This window comes from Typha angustifolia, chromosome 11 (assembly GCF_048772165.1).
Source record: "Typha angustifolia cultivar Huaian chromosome 11, ASM4877216v1, whole genome shotgun sequence".
In the NCBI taxonomy this organism is placed as follows: Eukaryota; Viridiplantae; Streptophyta; class Magnoliopsida; order Poales; family Typhaceae; genus Typha; species Typha angustifolia.
In genome coordinates this window covers 5,705,131-5,726,657 of record NC_133249.1, presented here as the reverse complement: position 1 = coordinate 5,726,657, position 21,527 = coordinate 5,705,131, and the positions used below count along the sequence as shown (strand labels likewise).

The 21,527-nt window shown below is 37.9% G+C and overlaps 4 protein-coding genes, 1 long non-coding RNA gene and 1 other non-coding gene across 15 annotated transcripts; 4 read left to right on the top strand and 2 right to left on the bottom strand.

The window, feature by feature from the left end:
* The first annotated feature begins 1,360 nt into the window (after positions 1 to 1,360).
* LOC140770177 (uncharacterized) lies at positions 1,361 to 7,558 on the top strand. 5 transcript variants are annotated; one of them, XM_073111228.1, is made up of 3 exons: positions 1,361 to 4,915; positions 5,553 to 5,643; positions 5,742 to 7,558. In XM_073111228.1, exon 1 carries the CDS (start codon positions 1,692 to 1,694, stop codon positions 4,458 to 4,460), a length of 2,769 nt encoding a protein of 922 aa, XP_072967329.1. In that variant the 5' UTR covers positions 1,361 to 1,691; the 3' UTR covers positions 4,461 to 4,915; positions 5,553 to 5,643; positions 5,742 to 7,558. The 5 variants fall into 5 exon arrangements, with proteins under 5 accessions (XP_072967329.1, XP_072967325.1, XP_072967327.1 ...); XM_073111224.1 differs by having other exon boundaries at positions 5,553 to 6,235; positions 6,552 to 7,558; XM_073111226.1 differs by having other exon boundaries at positions 5,553 to 6,235; positions 6,541 to 7,558.
* LOC140769858 (cell wall / vacuolar inhibitor of fructosidase 2-like) lies at positions 6,854 to 7,396 on the top strand. The gene has a single exon (XM_073110743.1). The coding sequence runs from the start codon at positions 6,854 to 6,856 to the stop codon at positions 7,394 to 7,396; it is 543 nt and encodes a 180-aa protein (XP_072966844.1).
* Positions 7,559 to 10,794: 3,236 nt separating the features above from the next.
* Positions 10,795 to 14,232, top strand: LOC140770277 (nucleoside diphosphate kinase 2, chloroplastic). The gene is made up of 7 exons (XM_073111375.1): positions 10,795 to 11,110; positions 11,521 to 11,574; positions 11,705 to 11,791; positions 12,418 to 12,498; positions 12,640 to 12,752; positions 12,856 to 12,905; positions 13,881 to 14,232. Exons 1-7 carry the CDS (start codon positions 10,877 to 10,879, stop codon positions 13,946 to 13,948), a joined length of 687 nt encoding a protein of 228 aa, XP_072967476.1. The 5' UTR covers positions 10,795 to 10,876; the 3' UTR covers positions 13,949 to 14,232.
* Positions 14,233 to 15,370: 1,138 nt separating this feature from the next.
* On the top strand, positions 15,371 to 17,474 carry LOC140770098 (translationally-controlled tumor protein homolog). Its single transcript, XM_073111094.1, has 5 exons — positions 15,371 to 15,527; positions 16,311 to 16,384; positions 16,576 to 16,704; positions 16,853 to 17,010; positions 17,174 to 17,474. Exons 1-5 carry the CDS (start codon positions 15,500 to 15,502, stop codon positions 17,289 to 17,291), a joined length of 507 nt encoding a protein of 168 aa, XP_072967195.1. The 5' UTR covers positions 15,371 to 15,499; the 3' UTR covers positions 17,292 to 17,474.
* LOC140770099 (uncharacterized) lies at positions 17,321 to 20,604 on the bottom strand. Of its 6 annotated transcripts, none has more exons than XR_012106005.1 (3): positions 18,552 to 20,565; positions 17,890 to 18,428; positions 17,321 to 17,813 (listed from the first exon to the last, which is right to left on the bottom strand). It is a non-coding gene; the product is annotated as an uncharacterized lncRNA (long non-coding RNA). The 6 variants fall into 6 exon arrangements; XR_012106001.1 differs by having other exon boundaries at positions 17,890 to 18,088; positions 18,218 to 20,564; XR_012106000.1 differs by having other exon boundaries at positions 17,890 to 20,604.
* Positions 18,662 to 18,844, bottom strand: LOC140771537 (small nucleolar RNA snoR127). The gene has a single exon (XR_012106191.1). It is a non-coding gene; the product is annotated as a small nucleolar RNA snoR127 (small nucleolar RNA).
* Positions 20,605 to 21,527: the final 923 nt, after the last annotated feature.

The following is a 21,527-nucleotide window of genomic DNA, read 5'->3' as shown; positions in this document are numbered from 1 at the left end:
GTACTTATTTTTGCTTATTGAAGCAGACAATGAAATATATAAATGATGTCAAACGAGCCCCAAAGCATGGTCAGATAAGTTTCCTGTCTCTTGGCTGATTTTTTCAGCATTGAAGGGAAACTGTTCTGATTTTTGCTCATTTCTTTTCAGTGTAATCCTAGTTTTTACTTGCTGTATTGGTTACTTGTATGTGACTATTCGATTTTTGTAGTCCATTACCCTTCTAATGGACCTGAAATTGACCTGGCCACAACTATGGATTGCAGTTCTCTTGTAATAGCTTGCTCATGTTTCTCAATGGTTTGGGCCATTTGTACTAAATAGCTTTTTAAGTTTTTGTGATAGTAAGATTGAACTCTTTAGCTATTTTTAAGTTTTTGTAATAATAAGATTGAGCTTGTAAAATTGAGTGCTCTCATTCTTTATAATAGATGCACAGATTTTATTATTATTATTATTATAAAGTGCACATAATTTATACAAGTGATTAGCATAAGAGTTTAATCTTACTTTTCTAAAAATTTAAGGGTGTTTATATGCAAATTCCAGTGGTTTAGGTTGCTAATCTAAGAGCTTCTTGAATATTTCAAAATTACCAGTTTAATGGAATTATTGCAGAACATCATTTCAAGTATCTACTTGCAAATAATTTGTTGTGCTCTTTTTCAGGTATTATTGTTATACTCTTTTCATGTATGATTGCTATACTCTGTTCATGAATATTTCTTGTATTTATTTTATCAACTATGTGTATGGAATTCTTGACTAAAACTGACCCTCTTGCATGGAGGATGAGGAGTTTTTGACTCCTAACTGACCTTTCAGTATTGTTCTTGATGACTGTTTTGGAAACGTCAATTGTCACCTAGTATTTAAAAAAAGAAAATCTAAGTTCTAGAGCATCAAAGAATTCATGAGAAACACTAATTGTTTATTTTATATTTATTACATTAATTAGATAAACAAGAGAAATAGTTTATTATATTTTAATCGAGTAAATTAGAAAAGAAAATATTAGATTCAGATTAAGATAAGATAAATACCCATTTTTGTACCCGTCAACATTATACAATTGGAATAAAAAAATAATGGAAAGACCTGGGAGTTGTTTGCAGCTGACATGTGAAAATGTGAATTAAGTTCTAAGGAGGCCTCCTTAGAGCTCTAAGGAAGCCTTGGGGTTTGATCACCATTTTCCGATACAAGTTTACTAATTTTTTAAATTTTATATCATAATAAATGTTGTTATATTGATATTAACTCCTTTTTATTATTAGTAGCAAGTGGCGCCCAGGCTTGACCTCAATCCTATTGTTTCGGGGAACAAAGAGAATTTATTCGGAGCAATGTCTCGGGCGTACTTAAAATTGGTTGAATCAAGAGTGCAGAGAGCTTTTTGGTGAAAAATAAAATATTGTTTGGGATTTTTATTTTTCTATTCGTTGTCGAATTGAATTTTTTCTATGTCTGTGGACTACGGCACCCCGCCCATCTGGAAACGAACGGGGTTGCACGATGATTTCGACCAGGGTTTAGGGTTTCGCCCTCCCTCTCTCGACTTCGTGAAAGAATCACCAATTTTTTTTCTACATAAATTCGCAAATTTGGACTCCAATTCCAGACCATCCCTCGTATTCCTGGGATTTCCCCACCTCCGCTGTTTCCGATTTCTAGTGCTTGATTGACTCCTTATGGCAATGGTGGCAAAGATCCGATACTTGTCCTCCGGCTCGAAAGCTCTAGCTTGCGTGTCTACTATCGGGCGCACGAGGTGGATTCCTTGTCCTCGGTTCCTTTGTCGCTCTACATGGGAGAGGAATCGCGTGATCGATCAAAAAGATGCGACCTTTGCGCAAATATGTAGGAATTTCTCCTCGGAAAGGCCTCCGGATCCGGTCGGAGACAATCATAGCGAGAGGATAGCAAAGGACGGCTTAAAAGCTAGTGTTGATGAAGTTTGCCGCATTATAGATTGCGGCGGCCCTTGGGGGCCAGAGATGGAAAGAGCTCTTTCTTTGCTCCAGCAAAAGCCCAGCTCGGAGATCGTTGTCGGCGTCTTGAGGCGACTTAAAGATCTGATTTTGGCTGTGAATTACTTCCGATGGGTAGAAAATATCAGAGGCGAGCCGCATACTCCTGAAGCATACAATTCTCTCCTTATGTTGATTGCTAGCTGTAGAAAGTATGAGATTTTGGAGAAGCTCTTGGAGGAGATGAGCCTCCTTGGACATGGGTTGTCGCCCAATGTGTGCATTGAATTAGTGGGAAGTTTTATCAAGTCTAGGAGATTGAAGGAAGCTGCTGATGTGATACAGATGATGCGGAAGTTTAAGTTCCGCCCGGCCTTCTCAGCATACACGACTTTGATCGGTGCCCTTGCGGATGCACATGAACCCGACTTAGCTCTAACCATGTTTCATCAGATGCAGGAGATTGGTTACGAAGTTAACGTTCATCTGTTCACGACACTGGTGCGGGTGTTTGCGAGAGAGGGAAGACTTGACGCGGCTCTCTCTTTGTTGGATGAGATGAAGAGCAACTCGTTCAATGCAGACATCGTGTTGTATAACGTCTGTATCGATTGTTTCGGCAAGGTGGGTAAGGTGGATATGGCCTGGAAGTTCTTTCACGAGTTAAAAGCTCAAGGCTTGAGGCCAGACGATGTGTCCTACACTAGCATGATTTGGGTTCTCTGCAGAGCAGAGAAATTGAGGGAAGCGGAGGAGCTGTTTAAGCAGATGGAGCAAGATAGGAGTGTTCCTTGTGCGTATGCTTATAATACGATGATTCTGGGGTATGGTTCTGCAGGACGATTTGGTGATGCTTACCAGCTACTGGAGAGGCTAAGAGAGAAGGGATGCATTCCATGTGTTGTTGCATATAATTCCATTCTCACTTGCCTTGGGAAGAAAGGGAGAGTGGATGAGGCTCTTAATGTGTTTGAGGATATGAAAAAGGATGCTGAGCCAAACCTCTCGACTTATAACATCATAATTGATATGCTTTGTATCACAGGGAGACTTGAGGAAGCTTACAAGATGCAAGATGACATGGAGAAAGCTGGCTTGTTTCCCAATCTGTTGACTGTTAACATTATGGTTGATAGGCTATGTAAGGCGAAGAAGCTTGATGAAGCCTACAAAATATTTGAAGGCATAAGTCAGAAAGGCTGCACACCGGATGCGGTGACATATTGTTCTCTTATTGATGGATTGGGCAAGAAGGGCAAGGTTGATGAGGCTTATAGTCTGTTCGAGAGGATGTTGGATGCAGGGCACAAATCTAATGCTGTTGTGTATACATCTCTGATCAGAAGCTTCTTCCTGCATGGAAGAAAAGAAGATGGACACAAAATCTTCAAAGAGATGAATCGTCGAGGGTGCGCCCCTGATCTCACACTTCTCAACACATACATGGATTGTGTTTTCAAGGCAGGTGAAATTGAGAAGGGCCGTGCCCTGTTTGAGGATATCAAATCTCGTGGGCTTTCCCCTGATATTCGAAGCTATTCCATACTGATCCATGGTCTGACAAAAGCTGGCCATGCTAGAGAAACCTACAAATTGTTTTACTCCATGAAAGAACAAGGTCTTGTACTTGATACCCGTGCTTACAACACTGTTATTGATGGGTTCTGCAAGTCAGGTAAGGTGGACAAAGCATATCAGCTTCTTGAGGAGATGAATACGAAGGGCCTGCCACCTACTGTCTCTACATATGGAACTGTCATTGATGGACTTGCAAAGATTGACAGGCTAGATGAGGCTTATATGCTATTTGAAGAAGCAAAATCAAAAGGAGTGGAAATAAATGTCGTTTTGTACAGCAGTCTTATCGATGGGTTTGGCAAGGTAGGCAGAATAGATGAAGCATATTTAGTTATGGAAGAGATGATGCAGAAGGGTTTAACTCCTAATGTATACACATGGAATAGCCTGATTGATGCTCTGATAAAAGCAGAAGAGATTAATGAAGCCCTTGTCTGTTTTCAATCGATGAAAGAAATGAAATGTGCTCCCAACACCTATACTTACAGCATCCTTATAAATGGTCTTTGTCGAGTGCAGAAATATAACAAAGCTTTTGTATTCTGGCAAGAAATGCAGAAACAGGGTTTGATTCCCAGTGTGGTCACATACACAACCATGATCCAAGGGCTTGCAAAGGTTGGGAATATAGCAGAGGCTAGCAGCCTTTTTGAGAAGTTCAAGGCAAGTGGTGGTTCCCCTGATGCGGTTAGCTTTAATGCTCTTATAGAAGGCATGAGCAATGCCAACAGAGCAATCGATGCATATAGGTTATTTGAGGAAACACGGCTAAGGGGGTGCAGAATCAATGCCAAAACTTGTATTATTCTTCTAGATGCTTTGCATAAAGCTGAATGTCTCGAGCAAGCTGCAATTGTTGGTGCTGTCCTGAGGGAGATGGCAAAGTCCCAACATGCTTCTAGATCTTTGTAGAATATAGAGAGTGGATCGTCTTTGTATATTTACATCGGGAGCTTTATCATTCATGGTCGATCTTGAGTTGATTTCAAGAGCTGTGCTTCCCCATTTGTTTTCCCTTTCAGACAATCTGACAGCCATGACAAGATTCAATGCTATTGTGAATGATTGTCAATGGCAGTTCGTCAGAAGGATGCGGCTCTTCTGTCATGAAAAGGGTACTTCACTGGATCAGTACATTATTGAATGTCTCCGAGCATTATATACCATAAAGTTCATTTCTTTGCTGCTAGCTTCAGTGGAGTTCCTGATTAATGATTGCATAACAAAGATGAACTACTGTTCAATGTTTTTTCTTTGTTATGAGAGAAGTGGAAACTTAACGGTGTCCCAGTTAAACTGAATGACCATTCAAGGTTTTATCGCAGAATCACATTTCTAAGATCAGAGTCTACAATTATTCCATTTAGGTATATGTCTATCTCTTCTTTTAGTTGAATAAACAACATAGTCCAAATAATTTTTCAAATGATTATTTAACTATGCTGGTTATCCAATGATTCCTGCAAATAACTTACTCATGGCAAGTTCTTTATCAAATAGTTGTTCCTAATTAAGATGTACAAGCAGTTTTACAGTTGATTATATATTATCGTCATTCTTTTCTGTGTTTCTGCATGTTATAGACAATGCCTAATTACTATATGCGGCATTTCGACTTTTAAGCATATGGTTTGCAAATATTATCATACACAGATTATCTGGATGAATTCCTCTATTCCTGTAATGAAGCATGTTGGTAACTTTTTTAGGAAATAGAAGTCCAGGCATCAGATGTTTGCATCTTATTTACCACTACCTCACAGTGACTATAAAGTCTGTAACTGGAAGACATCCATATAGCAGATAAAAGGCACCAGAAATTGAGCTAATAAGGTCAACTGTTTACAAAACAAATTCAGTGAATAAACCTTCTGGTTTTGCTTCTGGGAATCAAAATATGTTAGCAAATATACATGCATAAACAGGTTTCCAAACAAATATATAATTGTTCTATCTATTTTTTGCTTTGAAATTGATGAATATTAAGCACTATTGGCTTGACAGGATGAGGTGCTCTGTGAAGTTGATGCCAACCTACAGAACTAGATGATTGCTGAGAGGAAAAGAGGACATGCATCATCGTCAAAAACACAAGGCCTGTATTATGATTCATTTCCATCTCCGTCTTCACTCTCTTTTGTCTTTTTTTCTATGTGAATTGCACACATAGTTGTAATAGTAGCAGAACTGCAGGTTCGAGGAAAGATGTCATAGTTACATTTGTGCAGCTGGTGTCCAGATACATGCGCCCACCGCAACTAGGTTTGCCTGATGTTGGTGATGATGCAATCCAGCAGGGCCTCACCTAGTCTGTGTCCTCCCGCCTGAACTTAGCTCATGATGTTGCATACCGGCATGATTCTCATCAAGTTGATATATTGCATACATGCTTAATTCTCATAGATAGTCTGCATATTGCACACCGGCATGACAGTCTTTGATCAACTAATATCTTCAGTATACCTTTTCAGGAGTGTCACATCTTGAAATTTCTCATTCATTTGTTTTAGTACTCTAGTATTCAAGTTTTGGTGCTAGTTTTCTGTTATAATTCTGTGACATTTTCTCTCTTATGCTATTTGTCCTTGTCTCTGTCACATATTGTAGCAAATGCTTAAAACCCTCGATGAATGCAAGTTGAATGGCCCTTATCCAGTCAAAGCAATCTGAATGAAGCCTCAATTAAGGTACGGTTGTCTCTTTGCAGAACTCAAGTTTTCCATGATGAATTAACTGTCTGGTGTCTACTTCTTGGTCTTGCCACGATTTCTGGGAGAAGAATTAGTTATCTGTAACATATTTTTCGATGTTCACCGCTAAAGTATGCAATAAAAACTTTAGATAAAGAAGAAAGAGGCACTAATGGATATAAAAGCATGGTGTCAAATGTTTTCTAAAAGTTTAGCAGACTGGTTAAAAACTCTTTCATTTATTCATGGCTTGGCTTGTTGCTTCTGTTTGGATGGTTGGCTCTGCTGATTCCGATTAATAGCTTCTTAACAGGGCTTTGCTTTTAGTTGAAAGGTTTGGCTCAGCTTGAATTTAGCTTGCATGCAAACTCTCCCATATTTTGGGTCTCAAAGCTGAAGTTTAATACCCACTGACCAAGTCTCTTGTTTTATCTCCTCCATCCATGCAATCCCATGCAGCACCAATCTCTCTCCACCACATCCTCTCATTGTATCGCAACGTTAAACGTAGACCAAACAATCTTCCTATATAAACATGTACGTGAACTCCTCCCTATGCATACATCTAAAAGAGAATAACTCCCATCGAGATCTCTCACTTATTATATAACAAAGATGGCATATTTTCACCCTCTCCTCATCCTTTGCCTCTCCCTAGCCACCCAGTCCTTCGCCCACACTCCCCCGCCGGCCGTTCCCTGTCCGATCTCTTTGGCTGAGGCATGCAAATACACATCCTACGTCGACCACTGCGTCCAATCCCTCACGGGAAAGCCCGAGAGCCAGGGCGCCGACCTGCACGGCCTCGCCACCATGTCCTTTAAGGTGGCAGTGGAGGTCGGCACCGGCGTCGCCGCCCACATCTCACAAACCTTGAACACGGGCGTCAAAGACAAGGCCCTCTGGCAGTGTCTTAGCACCTGCTCCAATAGCTTCGAGAATGCCGTCGAGAAGCTCGACGTATCCATGGCGGGAATGGACATGAAGGCCATGACAGACACCATGGGCTGGGTGATGACGGTCGTCGCAGACACCGAGAAGTGCTACGGCGGCTGCAAGGATTTTGAAGGGGAGGTGAAAGAGCAGCTGATGGGGATGATGGGGAAATTTGGGAAGCAATGCAGTATTACATTGGATCTCGCCCAAGCCTTCGCTTGATTTTCGTCGAAAAGCAGTATGTTGTTGACTTTCTCCGGTTTGCCACCAAAGAATAAGACGTTACGTTTTTTTAATTTCTTTTTTGTTTAGGTACCGAGTTACCTAATATTGTAATAAAACCACAAAGTAATTTACAACTATTAATATATTTTGTTCACTTCACATCGATGCGTGTTTTTAGGGTTGCCTTTGGTGAAGTTCTCTATTTCTACGTTATATTTTCATTTTAGAATGTAAAAAATGACAAATATCACTTCATATAATTTTCATATATTTTATTACCAAAATCTTCTTTTATTATTCATCAATAGCAATACAAATGCTCTTTCTTTTCTAGAATAATTTTATCTAACAATCCTAGAAGATAGTTTCATAAAATATTATTATGTAACGCCAATGCAAATTATGCACAAAGACTTCAAAATATACTAGCCAAGGTATATATTGAAAATAGTAAATTATGTACAAAGATCTTATAAAAAGTATGTTTTATATATTAGACAAAAAACATATTAAAAAGTAATAAAAAATTATATATATCATTTATGTAAATTATGAGATATCAATAGACAAAACATAAGTTTTTATATTAGCTAAGACATGCATTAAAAGTAGTGAAAAAATTGTGTAATAATCCGATCCCGCCACATGCCTCCTAGAAGGGTTTTTCACCGTGAGTTGTGTGGGGATTAGGAGTTCAACAACATACCATAAAAAATTGAAGAAGACCCCAAAAAATAATAAAAGCAAAATGCAGCTTTCAAACTAGTAACCCAAGAAAAAAATTATAATATTGGGTTGCATGGCACAATATTGTACCATGCAAACCGTGACACTCAGTAGGAGTGCCACAGACCCTAGGCGACTAGCCCCATCTCTACCACTTCCCCTCCCCACCACCTCTCAAACTCTCTCATTCTCTCTCTCAAACTCTCTTATTCTCTCTCAAACTTTCTTGTTCTCACTCCCACACACTCTCTCTCTAGTATCACCACGAGCTATAGACCGCAGGGAAGAGTTGTCGCCGACTCTCCCTTGTTGGCAAACTTTCCTCCCTCTTCTTTTATATCTATTACTCTCTAACATTCTCGTTCTCCCTCATTATCAAACCAAGGGTCATTGAAGAACCGAGTTGCTTACAAGAGGCTGACTGCTGAGTGACCACCAATGGTCGTTCCGCTTCCCTGCAGCCCAACTCCCTCTCCCTCTTTTCTTTTAGAGTGATATTTTTTCCCTTGTTGTTACTATAGACATATGACTTTATACTTGATTTATTATGTATATACAACTATTATATATATGTAATTGTGAAACCGTAAGAGCATAAACCCTTTTATAAAAGTGCATGCTAAAAGTAAGATACAATAAGGAAATAATAAACTACAAAAAGAAGCACAAAAGAAAAGGGATTTTACACCCTACAAGATAAATTACTAGCAAGCATCTCACTATGATGTTAATCAATCTGTATTATATATCAACACGAAATGAGTTTAACACTCAACAAGTTGCACTATCACTAGTCTAGTATTATAGATAACAATACACTCAGCATGAAGAATGCATGCAAAACTATGCAACTAATCATCATGAATATAAAATAAAACATGTATGTCATGTATTTGGTTAGCATGATTCAACATGACTCCCTCTAACTCTATCCACCACTTATGTGTGGTGCACCTCCTACACAGACCCTCGGCCATCAACACCCATGCTCAACAATCATAAAGACATCTAAAGAAGGGTAGACCCTAGGGATAGAATTGTCTGCCTGTCACCGAGCAAACAACATGACTAGTCATTCGCCATCGCAGACTAGGGACCATAATCATAAGCCAAACACATGAGTCAGTATCAAATATCGACATTGCTCTCTAAGTTCTTGGCTCATTTGCTCCACCATACGACAAATTATGAGTTGTTGCTCAAGAATGCCCTCACCCTACATCATCGTATACCATTTGGTCTACATTATCCTATTCTTTTTTGCTATCTCTTAGATGATCTAAAACGTTGACTCTCATCGATCAAAGGAGAATCGCTCATCGCCCAGCGAAATGACTGCTTGATTGTTTAGGATCCGTAGACTAAGACCTCGGACATAAGCCCTACTATATAATAATATAAATAATTTTTGCCTCTAATTTTAGTTGTGGAGGTGTCTGGTACTATCGAACCGTAAAGATCACTCATTTTATGATTATGCTCGTGTGCTAGTGGCATGATAAGATAAAACACGACTAGCAAAATAAAATAGTAAGGGGTGTTATCATGTCTAAACATGCTAATGAAGCATAACAATCAAAATAATAATAGTGTGTCAGACAATATATTAAACAAACATGTGTCACTATGGTAAACAGACTATTATGTCAAAAGATTATTTAAATTATAATACATCACATCAAGCGATAACAACAAGGGTTGATAAACCATATGCCTGAATTTGCTAAAATTTCTTGATGATAAGTAATATCACACTAATCCCGACTTGCTTCGGGGCGAGCACTAATCCTAGAGAGCTCTCGACAAAATACTAGGTTGGCACTATTTTTCTATACTTAAAAGGCAGCGAAGAGAAAAAAAAAACAAAGACAAGAAGGAAATAAGAGAAGGAAAGGCCTACAAAGTATCGAATTATACTAGAGGAGATCAAGCTCGGGCTGGGCTAAACCCAATCAGACCTAAAAAGGATCAGGTTAGGTTAAGCCAAGCTCGAACCAAAGAGCTCGAGTTAGATGGCCCAGCCTGCCTTGTGGGAGCATGTGCCCTGTCCGCCGTCGCCCCCCCCCCCCCCCCACCCTCTCTATTTTCTTTATTTTCTTTTTTTCTTTTGGGTGGGAAGGGGGTGTTACAATCATGTGTGTTATCTATATAAATTATGCAGAAATACTATTAAAAAAAAGCATTATGATGTGTTTGGATGTCTATTCGGCCTCGAATTTCACTGCTCTTGCTCGATTTTCCACTTACTCACTTGAATTCTTTTTTTAGTAGCATTTGGATTTCCTTTTCTTATTTTTTGGTTTCAAAGTTCAATTTTATTATTTTCCTAAACCTAATGATATGGTTTAATATCTGTCATGGTATTGCAAGGAAGAAATTAATCGGCTTTTATTTTCCACGTGTTTGTGGTTTTTAGCAAAATACACATATATAAAAAAAAGTCTTTTTCACCACTATTTTTGTGATATATTAAATTAAATTATACTTGAATATTAATTAAGATATGATTCTTCATTTACATTCATCTCCACAAAGACTATTTAGATTCATATACGAATTCAAATATCAAAATGAACAGAAAAATCTCAATACACATCATATGAAACACAATTACGGACATATACACAAAGCATTTTCCATACCTACCCCGAAACACTAGAATTGTACCTACAAGCAAGCAGTCCACACCTCTCTATCAAGTCCAATCCGGTAAGAAGAGAGAGAGAGAGAGAGAGAGAGAGAGAGAGAGAGATGGATGCTCTGCTTGTGCTTGGGAGAGGCCCATGTCTCCTATCCAAACCCTCCACATCTCCGAGGAATACCGCCGCCTTTTCCCGCTGTTCCAAAGGTGTCGCCTTTGCTTCCCTCTCGCACCTCGCTGCGTTCCAATCATCTCCCTTCCTCTCGCTCCGCGGAGCTCAGCATCGTTCCAAGAGGACCAGGACAAGAACCAACATCTTCCTTCCCCACCTCGTCGCCGCCATGGTTGGTATCTAACTTCTACCCCCCCTGTTCCCTCCTCCTATTTGGAGGATAATGTGGAGAAAAAAAAAACCATTTGGGTAGATTCAAGATTGCACCTTTTCTTAGATGTTTTCTACCGGCCATATTTGTCTCATATGGGAATTTAGGGACTCATTAGTTTCATCCAGTTCTTCTTTGATTCTGTCCAGAATCTCTCCGTTCCCTTCCCTGTTTACGTCTTTGAGTTATTGGATAATGTAGAGAAGCCCATTTGGGTAGAATCAATATCTCAATTGTGCTTTAGTTTTAACCTTCATCTCGGAATTCCAGGATGCCTAACAAAGGAATGCCTAGTAAAGGAAGTCCATAAGTTTTCTCTTTATTAGAAATTTAAATTGCAAAGTAACAGAGTCTTTTCCGTTACTGGGCAGGAGGTTGAGGAGACTTACATCATGGTGAAACCCGACGGAGTCCAGCGTGGCTTGGTATTGCCTCCTTACACTTGTTTTCACTGGCTTTGGTTCCTTAAGCAAATGAATAAAGGGGTTTGGCAAGTGTAGTTACTTTGATATTTTCTAGTATTTGTAATTTGTTCTGTCTCTGTTTGGCTTGTAGGTTGGAGAGATTATTTCCCGCTTCGAGAAGAAGGGTTTTTTGCTGAAGGGTTTGAAGCTTTTTCATTGCCCCAAGGAATTGGCTGAGGTTTGTTTATTGAGCTACATCCGGATTCACAAAGTAAATGCAAAGGAGATAACTTTTCTCCTTTTCAAATGAAACTGCTTTAAAGTGTACAGAAAGATGACATTTCATGTTCAGCCTTAGACTTGGATTGTTCTACAAATATGCCATGTGAAGATAGTGTGGTGGTGCTCTATGTTTTCATTTTGATGAAGTAAATTGTTTATGAAAGATATTTCACACCCAATTAGCCATTAAAGACTTGGATAATAGTATACACTTGAAGTTGATAGTTAAACTCTGTTTAGCTGAACAATGTACATCTGGTCATAAAAATGTTCTTGTGTTTGAAATTTTGTTACTTTTACTGTTTATGGTATAAGTAATACGCTATAGCAGTTAATGATCCTACTTTAGGGTTTCTACAGAAATATAATGACAAATGTAAGGGTCACTCGCACTGTTTTGTGATTTGATGAAAAATGCAAGGTTCGATCTAAAAATATTGAAAAGACTGTAGAACCACAATGAGATGGAAAATTCCTTATTTGCAAATATTCTGCATTAGTGAATGAATTGGGTAATGGGAAAGCTTTTCATATTTTAATTTTCTGGCAGTAGTACTTTCTTACATAACTTTTGATGCACAGGAGCATTACAAGGATCTGAAGGAAAAATCTTTCTTTCCTAAGCTGATAGATTACATAACTTCTGGTCCAGTTGTTTGCATGGTAAGCATCTTGTATTACTGTATCTGTTAGTTAGCAGGAAGTTGTAAAGTGACGTCCACCAGTATGCACATTTACTGACTATTAAGTTCAATTTACCTTTTTCATTTTTACGGTGAATGACTTTTAACTGTCACCTGCAAGGCTTGGGAGGGTGTTGGTGTCGTTGCATCAGCTCGCAAGCTCATAGGAGCTACAAATCCACTTCAAGCTGAGCCGGGAACTATAAGAGGAGATCTAGCTGTTCAGACAGGAAGGTGAAACTTCTTTCTCCATATAATTGTGTCAACTGCTGTCACAATTTGTTTTTGGGTGCCATATGTTACAATAAAAGTAATTGTGCATTGACCTTCTCTGCAGAAATGTTGTTCATGGAAGCGATAGCCCTGAGAATGGTCAGCGCGAAATTGGTAAGTCATACAATATTTTAGTACTGGTGTGTGCAAAAACCGCATATACTTTATCAGTGCTGCTAACCCAGAAAACACTGTTTTTTCTCAAATTAACACTGTATTTCCAAAAAGCTTCTGCAGAAAACCATGCCACAAAGTTCTTATGCTCCTAAAATACTTATAGTGTTATTGTATCAGCAACTTTTAATTACTGTCAAAACCTAGTACTAGTTGACTAAGCTTGATCTACCTTGATTCTAGTACTTCATCAGTTCAGTATCTACATTTATGTAAGTTTGAGCTGTAATGCAAACTGAAATACTTCTCATTTTCAAAGTGCCCCTGTTGCTTAACTTCAATTGGAAATAGGTTATTTGGCTTCTAATCTTTTATTGTGAAGAACTATGAAAAGCTCACTTAATTATGGATGTATATTAGCATTCTGATAGCCAAGTGCTTCTCCATTATTTTTTGTGGAAGCATGTATGAGATTTAAATGAAGCTTTAATATCTCATCATTTATCTAATCATCACTGGGAGAGTTAACTTGTCTTATTTTATCTTAGTGTTAGAAACAAGTTACCACTTCCATGGAATATATTTATATTACAGCTCAAAAAGTTTGGTACTTGGCATGTTTAGGTTTGGAGTAAATTAAGATATAAATTTGTAGGGCCGAGTCAAATTGGCAAGTGGAACGCATCTCACCTAAGCACAGCCTGGATATTGACAGGCCTTTTATTTTCGGATTGACCGTGTAGAACTAACTGACCCAACCTTGTAAGAATTGGACTTCAGGCCACTTAACTTGGATATAAAAGATTGTGATGCTGCTGGTGCCACTGATAATGCTGCAGAGATTTTGAACATTTTGTTCACTAAGTTTAAATTTTAAAATGTTTATTTTGTTATTTTTCTTAAACTGAACAATATGTGGTCCTCATCCATATCATTTTCAATGATGTTTGACATCAACATGCTTGTTTTCAACAGCTCTGTGGTTCAAAGAAGGCGAAATATGTGAATGGGTATCTGCTCAAGCACCTTGGCTTAGAGAATAATGAATGGTTGTTTCAAGCAGCCATTTGTAAGGCTCGGTTGAGTTCTTTTAGCGCTATTTCTTGCAAAGTTCTCTTATTTTTGCTTCATGTGTTTTGGCACTGCATGATTCTTGAAGGGCTGGAACAGGCCCATGGAGCACAGAAGGGATACTGTAACTCTTTTTTCTTTTTTCCCCTTTTTCTCCCCAAGTGGGTTAATAACAATTGAGGTAATTAAATCTATGATTTTTCCGGCTGTGTTTGAAGGCATTGCAAAATTTGCAACATGTGTGGATTTTTTTTTTCCTTGCACTCTAGGATCTTCATGTTACTCATGTCTTGCTGTCTAATTCCACCTTTTTCTTCAGTACACAGTTACTTGTGTTCTCCCTAAATACTTGTGCAAGGTGTTTACATCGAAATTTCAGCTTTACTGTAGAGAAAGGAGTAAATGTTATGTGCTTCAATTTAACAAGCAATCTTGAGACCTTCAGCTTCTTTCTTCCTTTCTTTGTTGAACCTTGACTGGAAGTAGCAGCAAAATATTGATGTTTGCAACAACTGAAATATTCAAAATTCGACTCAGCCAATGTTAAATTTATTCATTATATTTCGGTTGTTCTTTGAGAAGATCTGAATCACTAGATGGTTGTATATGATCTTGATGATTTACTCATGGTGTAGATCCATATTAATGCGATGTGTACGGTGAACGTTACATTATTCTTGGGAATTTTTCTTTGGACTGGTAATATTCAACGCTAAGCCATTTGTTTAGGCACATACCTTTATTCCACACTACTTTCTAATAAAGTTCTATAGGGGGAATTATTTCCTTGCCAAAAGCCTCGATTATTTACTCCGGCTTTCCTTTATGCCTCCACTTTTATTCCTATTCCCCATCCCATCCGCACACCGCATCATAATATCATAATTTATAAACAAAGCTAAAAACTTTTCTCCTCAATTATTTATGAGCAGTTCGTTAGCGCAACAATTTAAAGTAAATTTTGATAGGGTTTAATTCAGAGTAATTATTCAGTGACACATATAACTTAAAATTTAGATCAGATAGTTTACTATATTAATTAAAATTTTATGAAGTCTAAATATCTCTATATTTAAAAATGGTTGACTTTTTATCCGATTTATATCTACCATTCGAGCTCATAAATAATTAAAAATAAAAAAAAATCACCTAATTGCAGGAGATTTGACTTCTATCATGATCAATCTAATTAAGTTGACCTCCTTATTCGGGCTTTTGAATTATTTTTTTTTAAAAAAGGGTTATATTCAGAAAACTAATCCTTCTTTTTAACAGGATTGCCATACTTAATATATGTACTACAAGATTTGACCGACGTCAGCTGTCAGATCTACAAGAATTCGAGTCTCATTTGGTCTCCCTGTAAGACACCCGGCGGAACATCGCACCGTGATCTTCGCGTATAAAGTGACTCCTTAGTCTATTACCCCCCACTCTCTCTCCCTCTCTCTCTCTCTCTCTCTCTCTCCCTCTCTCCCTCTCCTTGGAACTTTTTGGGCTAGGGTTTCCTTCGACGAGTCTTCATGATTGTCTACCAGGATGTTCTCACTGGTATGGTGCAGATATTTGTTCTTTATATATGTATATTTTCTGTTTAGTTGAATCTTGTTTTCCCTTTGATATTTGGTGTTCCAATGAATCCAATCATTAACAATCCGTATTTTTTTGGGTACAATTCGGTGGTTTTTGGTTGAGTAATTTTATATCTAGAGAGAAGTTCTGATCTCGGATGACTTAGAGATAGAATTAGTGGTCCTTCTATTTGTTTTTCTGTGGTTCTCTACTGCTGCTGGTTTGAATAGTTTATGATAGAGATTTTTTTTTCCTATCTGTGACGTAATTGGGAGTGCTCACTCTTCATTGATCCTCTTCTCTTTCAATGAGTAGTTGGATATGTTTGTGTTCAAGCTAGGCATTGACAAAATTATCACTAGATATTCCTGGGACGTGTTTGTTTCCCTCTGTTTGAAGACTCAGTAGCATAATTAAATCTCGTCTCGCCTGTTTTCTTGTAAAGCTTCATATCTTTCATCCACGCATACTTGTTTATAATTTGGAGATAAAAAGAAAAAAGAAAACTCTCGAGTGTAAGCTACTAAATTCATATAATAATAATAGTCTAACCCTTTCTTTTTGTTCATATGTTATTCAAACACAATTCCTGCAACAAAGAATGGCCTCTTTACATTAGGAGGCTTTGCTTGGTCTATGGCATGCAAGAACTCTCGAGTTGTCCTTGCTATTTGTATTCTTGATTATGAACTACATAACATCAGTTTATATTGATCTCTATCAAAAAAAGATTTATAATTCCATGTTTCTTCCATTTGACAGGTGATGAGCTTTTGTCGGACTCGTTTCCATACGAGGAACTTGAAAATGGGATGCTATGGGAAGTTGAGGGCAAGGTTGGTGCCTCTGTAATGATGTATTGCATTTTTTTTTAATCTTTGTTGCATTTGATATTGATGGTCATTTTTTTACCAAATGGCAGAATGTTTCATGTCATGCCCCATTAATTTGGTACTTGATAACTCTGAATTGAATATGATTTTTTTTTTTAAAGTCAGATAGCTAATATCACTAATCTGATGTGCAGTGGGTGGTTCAAGGAGCTGTTGACGTAGACATTGGTGCAAACCCTTCTGCAGAAGGTGCTGAAGAAGATGAGGGTGTCAATGATCAGGCACAAAAAGTAGTCGATATCATTGACACCTTCAGGCTTCAGGTTATTGCTTTTCTTTTGACCTGAAACGATTTCTCTTCTTTTCTATTTAATCTGGATCATGGGTACAATTGTTATATGTAATATGGGTCATGTAAAGCTTTCATACTTTTCTTTCTAATAGATGAACACCTTTTTTTTTCTCTCACAGGAACAACCTGCCTTTGACAAGAAGCAGTTTGTAACCTTCATGAAACGATACATAAAGAACTTGACTCCCAAACTTGACGAGGAGCAGCAGAATGTTTTCAAAAAGCATATAGAGGCAGCTACGAAGTTCTTGCTTTCAAAACTCAGTGATCTACAATTGTAAGTTCTGTTTATTTCCTCATGCAAAGGTTCTCTGGATGCCATATTTTGGATGCTGTTGATGATCTCGATGATGTAGTGCTCATGAAAACATAAAATTTAGAAAAAGAATCACTATTTCGACATGCAATATATCTGACTGGCTCGAATTCTTTTGTTGCAGTTTTGTGGGTGAGAGCATGCATGACGATGGAAGCTTAGTATTTGCATACTACAAGGAGGGAGCTACAGACCCCACATTTTTGTACTTCGCTTATGGATTGAAAGAGGTCAAGTGCTAAGGGGAATGCTTCTACTCCCTAAGTGGATGTTGTAGCTCTAATATATATAAAATACTTCGACTCTACCCCCCCCACCCAGCAAAGAGAACTTGTGATGTATGTTACTTTGCTTTTTTTATTTCCTTTTCTCAGTGTTTTAACCAAGTAAAAAATAAGTACTGGTTGAGTTTGGTTGAGTGTTCCAGTGGAGACCTATAATACAAATTTCTTGCATACAATCTTAGAATGCTAGATTTGCAACTTAGAATCACAGACAACATATGCTGAAACAGTTGTTATATATTACTCGTTCCTAGAGCAGCAAATCGAACTGCTGTATTCTGAATTTTTTTTTTTTTTGTTTGTTTTTTTCTTTTTGTTTACTTGGGTTGAACCAGTAAATCTAAAACAAAATGCAGCATGACCATGTTGCACTATATATATATCAGAAGACCTCATGGTGCACTCTTCAGCCTTCACCCACTGACACAAAAAATGGGCGTTTGATCAAGTTTGATGGTGGGTCGAATTCCTCTGCTATTCCTAGTTCCAGTAAAAGAGTATTGCACTTTTCATTGGCAATAAAATGAGGAAAGGAAAGGGAAGGGAAAAAACTGACCTGCATCTACCACCAAAGTGATCAGAGTATTGCAATGCTCATACTATTATGAGCTAAGAAGTTTTCTTGACAATCGTCTTAATTAAATCATCGTTTTGCCAACGTACTGAGGGAGTTGTTTCATCCATTAGCAAAGTTCGGCTACACTTCAATATAACACGACCTAAATGAAGAGTCTGGTATGTCCCATGCTCAATTCCTGAATTATTAACCACCACACAGACAAGAGTTAGACGAGAAACCCAACACTATAAGAAGATAAGACAACAAAACCAAAAGCATTCTTTTGTTTTGCTAATTGCAGTTATGTATGTGGTTTTACACATACATTACTTCTTCTATATACTTGAGGATAGATGGCAACATCAAGTACTGAGATTCATCATCTACTGTGCAAAGATTAAAGACACCCAATAAAAGCTATTAAAGTGAACATCTTGCTCATGTCAGACCCCTCGTTAGTGAGAGTTGCTCATGTCAGACCCCTCGTTAGTGAGAGCCTTGTGCACAAGGACACCCTTCCTCCTTCCAGCTTAATCCTAGTACACATGAAATAAAAGTTTGTAACCAAGACTGGGTCTCTTTCACAAAACCTTGTCAAGTACAAGAAATCAATCTTCCAGGAAAATTTAATAGTTAATGCAGAGTCAGTTGTGCATAACCTGACAAATATTGAAAGTAATAAGTTCCTCCCATAGTATTAATATGCACAAATATATGAAGATACTAGCTTTGAAAGATCCAAGAAGATTGCCTGAACAGCAGGAAAATATCTGGTCAGCAGGAAACCAATCTCACTTTTTATCATCAGAGATGCGAGCTTCCACTATAGGCTTCTCATCATGTGCTTAGCAAGAACTTCCACAGCAGAAATTTTCGCCAGAAGCACCAGTTGAAGATAAGAAACGTAAAGGAGCACATCAATGTCTGATTTGGCTAATTTGCATCATTCCAGAAGATGGGAAAATGATTGAAAAGTAATTCATTTTAATTTGAATATAACTAACATACGGTAGCGTGCTTGGGTGCGTGTGTGTGCATGCATGACATGCGTGCGTGTGACATGCCCAGATGCATGAACCTTTATGTTGAAATTCTGAGAAGAGTTTTACCGCTTCTCTAGCCATTAGCTGCTTATTGATATCCAGAAAAACTCATCCCAAGGATCCCTACGCACAACCAATGGCTATAGAAGTTCTACAATATTTCCTAAATTTAAACCTAAAGTTTACAGTACATGATTTACCGACAAAGGCTTAAAAACCCAAGGAAAAAGAACTAAGACATCATCTTCTTTTTTCATAAGAATGAAAATTAACGGTGTGAAGCAGATTTTTTTTTTTTCATGCGCACAGTAATGATTGTGCAGACCAAAAGGTTGGTAGAGAGTAATTTCTAGAAACACCACATAAACCACCTTCACATCCTCATTTTGATCAGCTATACTCAACCTTTGGTGAATATATTAGTCTCTAGCTGCCCAACACTCTGATCCATAAGAATTGCCGAACGTATAGTCATTCTATAAAACTCCCCTTTCAACTTGAGGAGTACGACAATCACACAACACAAATAGACGCACTTCTCCACTTTAACCATTCTGATTAATTATATTACAAGAATAAAAAGAAAGCCCAAACCACAGCTAGTGAGTATAAAAGTCAAGTGGGACACTCCAGATTCCAACAGAAAATATTATACAGGAGGACTTACTCCGAGCCAAACAAAGGTAGAACAAATTAAACTAGTAGAAAATATCAAAGAAGAAAAAACACTTACCAAACCCCTCTGTTCATTTGCCCAAGGAACCAAAACCAATAAAAACACTTACCAGGCTACGCTACAGTACACCATGATGTAAGTCTCCTCAACATCCTCTTGCCCAGTAATGGAAAAGACTTTGGTTTTTTGTAGTTGATATCTCGAAAGAAAAGAAAAAAGTTACGAACTTCCTTTACTAGAGATTCCATGGATAAAAGAAACTAACGAATCCCAAAACACCAAGATGAGGCTTCTCCACGTTATCCAATAACTCAAAGGTGTAAACAAGGAAGAGACTTAAAGAGACAGCCAATGGAACCAACGAGGTGTGGAAGGACGCTAACGAGCCCCTAGAATCCCACAAGAGACATATAATTGATGAAAAAAATAAACGAAAAAGTTGAGATTTTGATTCTACACTAATGGGTTTTCCTTCACCAAATCGAAGTTGCAACAAAAGGAAGAAATAAATTAAGAACATCAACAAAAAAAGGCACGATTTTGAAACTATCCTCCACATTCTCCTCCAAATCGGTGCAAAGATGGAAGTCAAAGAGACCAACCATGCCGGCGACAAGGTAGGAAAGAAAGATGTCGGTTCTCGCCCTCGTCCCCGACCTCTAAGCACGGCGCGGAGCTCCGCAGAGGGTGAAGAAGGGAGATGGTTGGAACCAAGCGAGGTGGGAGTTGGAAGGAAAGGCGACGCCTTTGGAACAGCGGGAGGAGGCGGCGGTATCTTCTCCGATATGGAAGGGTTTATATCAGGGTGTGTCACGGCCTCTTCAAAATTCGGCTAAACCTAAACTTTGTGCTCAACTAAGTTTAAAACCTAAACTTGTTGTTGTGACTAATCAAACAAGAGACACATAATTTAGAGAGACACCTCAAAAATAAAGAGTATGAGGTTCACACTGCACAGCACAGTAAAGCTAAGATTTGAGTGAATTGAGTGGTTTCTTTTTTTGGGACTTACTTGCAAGCTTTGTTGATGAAGAGACACTCAAATTTATGAGCAGAGTTGGCTGAGGACTGTTGCTGGACTGTGAGTGGACAGAGCCAAGTTATTGCAGCTATTATCAATTTTATGAGAGTTAAATTAGTCACTTGGTGCCTTTAAGGATAGATGACATGCCGCTGGAGTATTAGATCAATATGACAGAGTGTGTGTAGAATTTTTTTAATAGTAGATAGTCTTATTTTGAGCCCTTAATAACTCATTTCTATACTTAAATTTTTATCCCTTTAGCCTCTATATAAAATGTTAACTCCATCTACCTATAATTTATCTAATTTTAGTGTATTAAGTTATTCAACATAAGAAAAAAATCTTACAATTCTTTCCGCCCCTTTTCCTCTCTATTTTTTGTCCTTACACTCAAATTAATTTAAGATCGACTCTACGTTACGATATAGTAAATTATCTAGTCTAAATTTTAAGTTATATACGTTGCTGAACAATTATTATGAATTAAACACTGCCAAAATTTATTTCAAGCCAACTGCACGTACCATCAAGCTATCAATTGAGTCAAGCTGTTGAACCGAATTACCAAACTACTAAACAACCAAATAATTTTCTCTATAATAATTATTTAAAATTAGAGTCTATCCAATTACCTCATGTTAAAAGATGCCTACCAATCGGTACAACTTTTAAATTATCCAATTAACGAACTTTGAGTGTGGGATGATCAACTAGCAGATTGTATCAAGTTCAGACCGTATCTTGAGTTGAGCCTAGTCGAGTCCTTTTCCTCGTTCAGCAGCATGTCAGGCCTATTATGGCTCTGTTTGACACTAGTCGTATTGGAACAATATTTATTTTATTTTATTTTATTTGACAATAGTTGTTCATCTTTTTTATTCTTTAGTCGTAT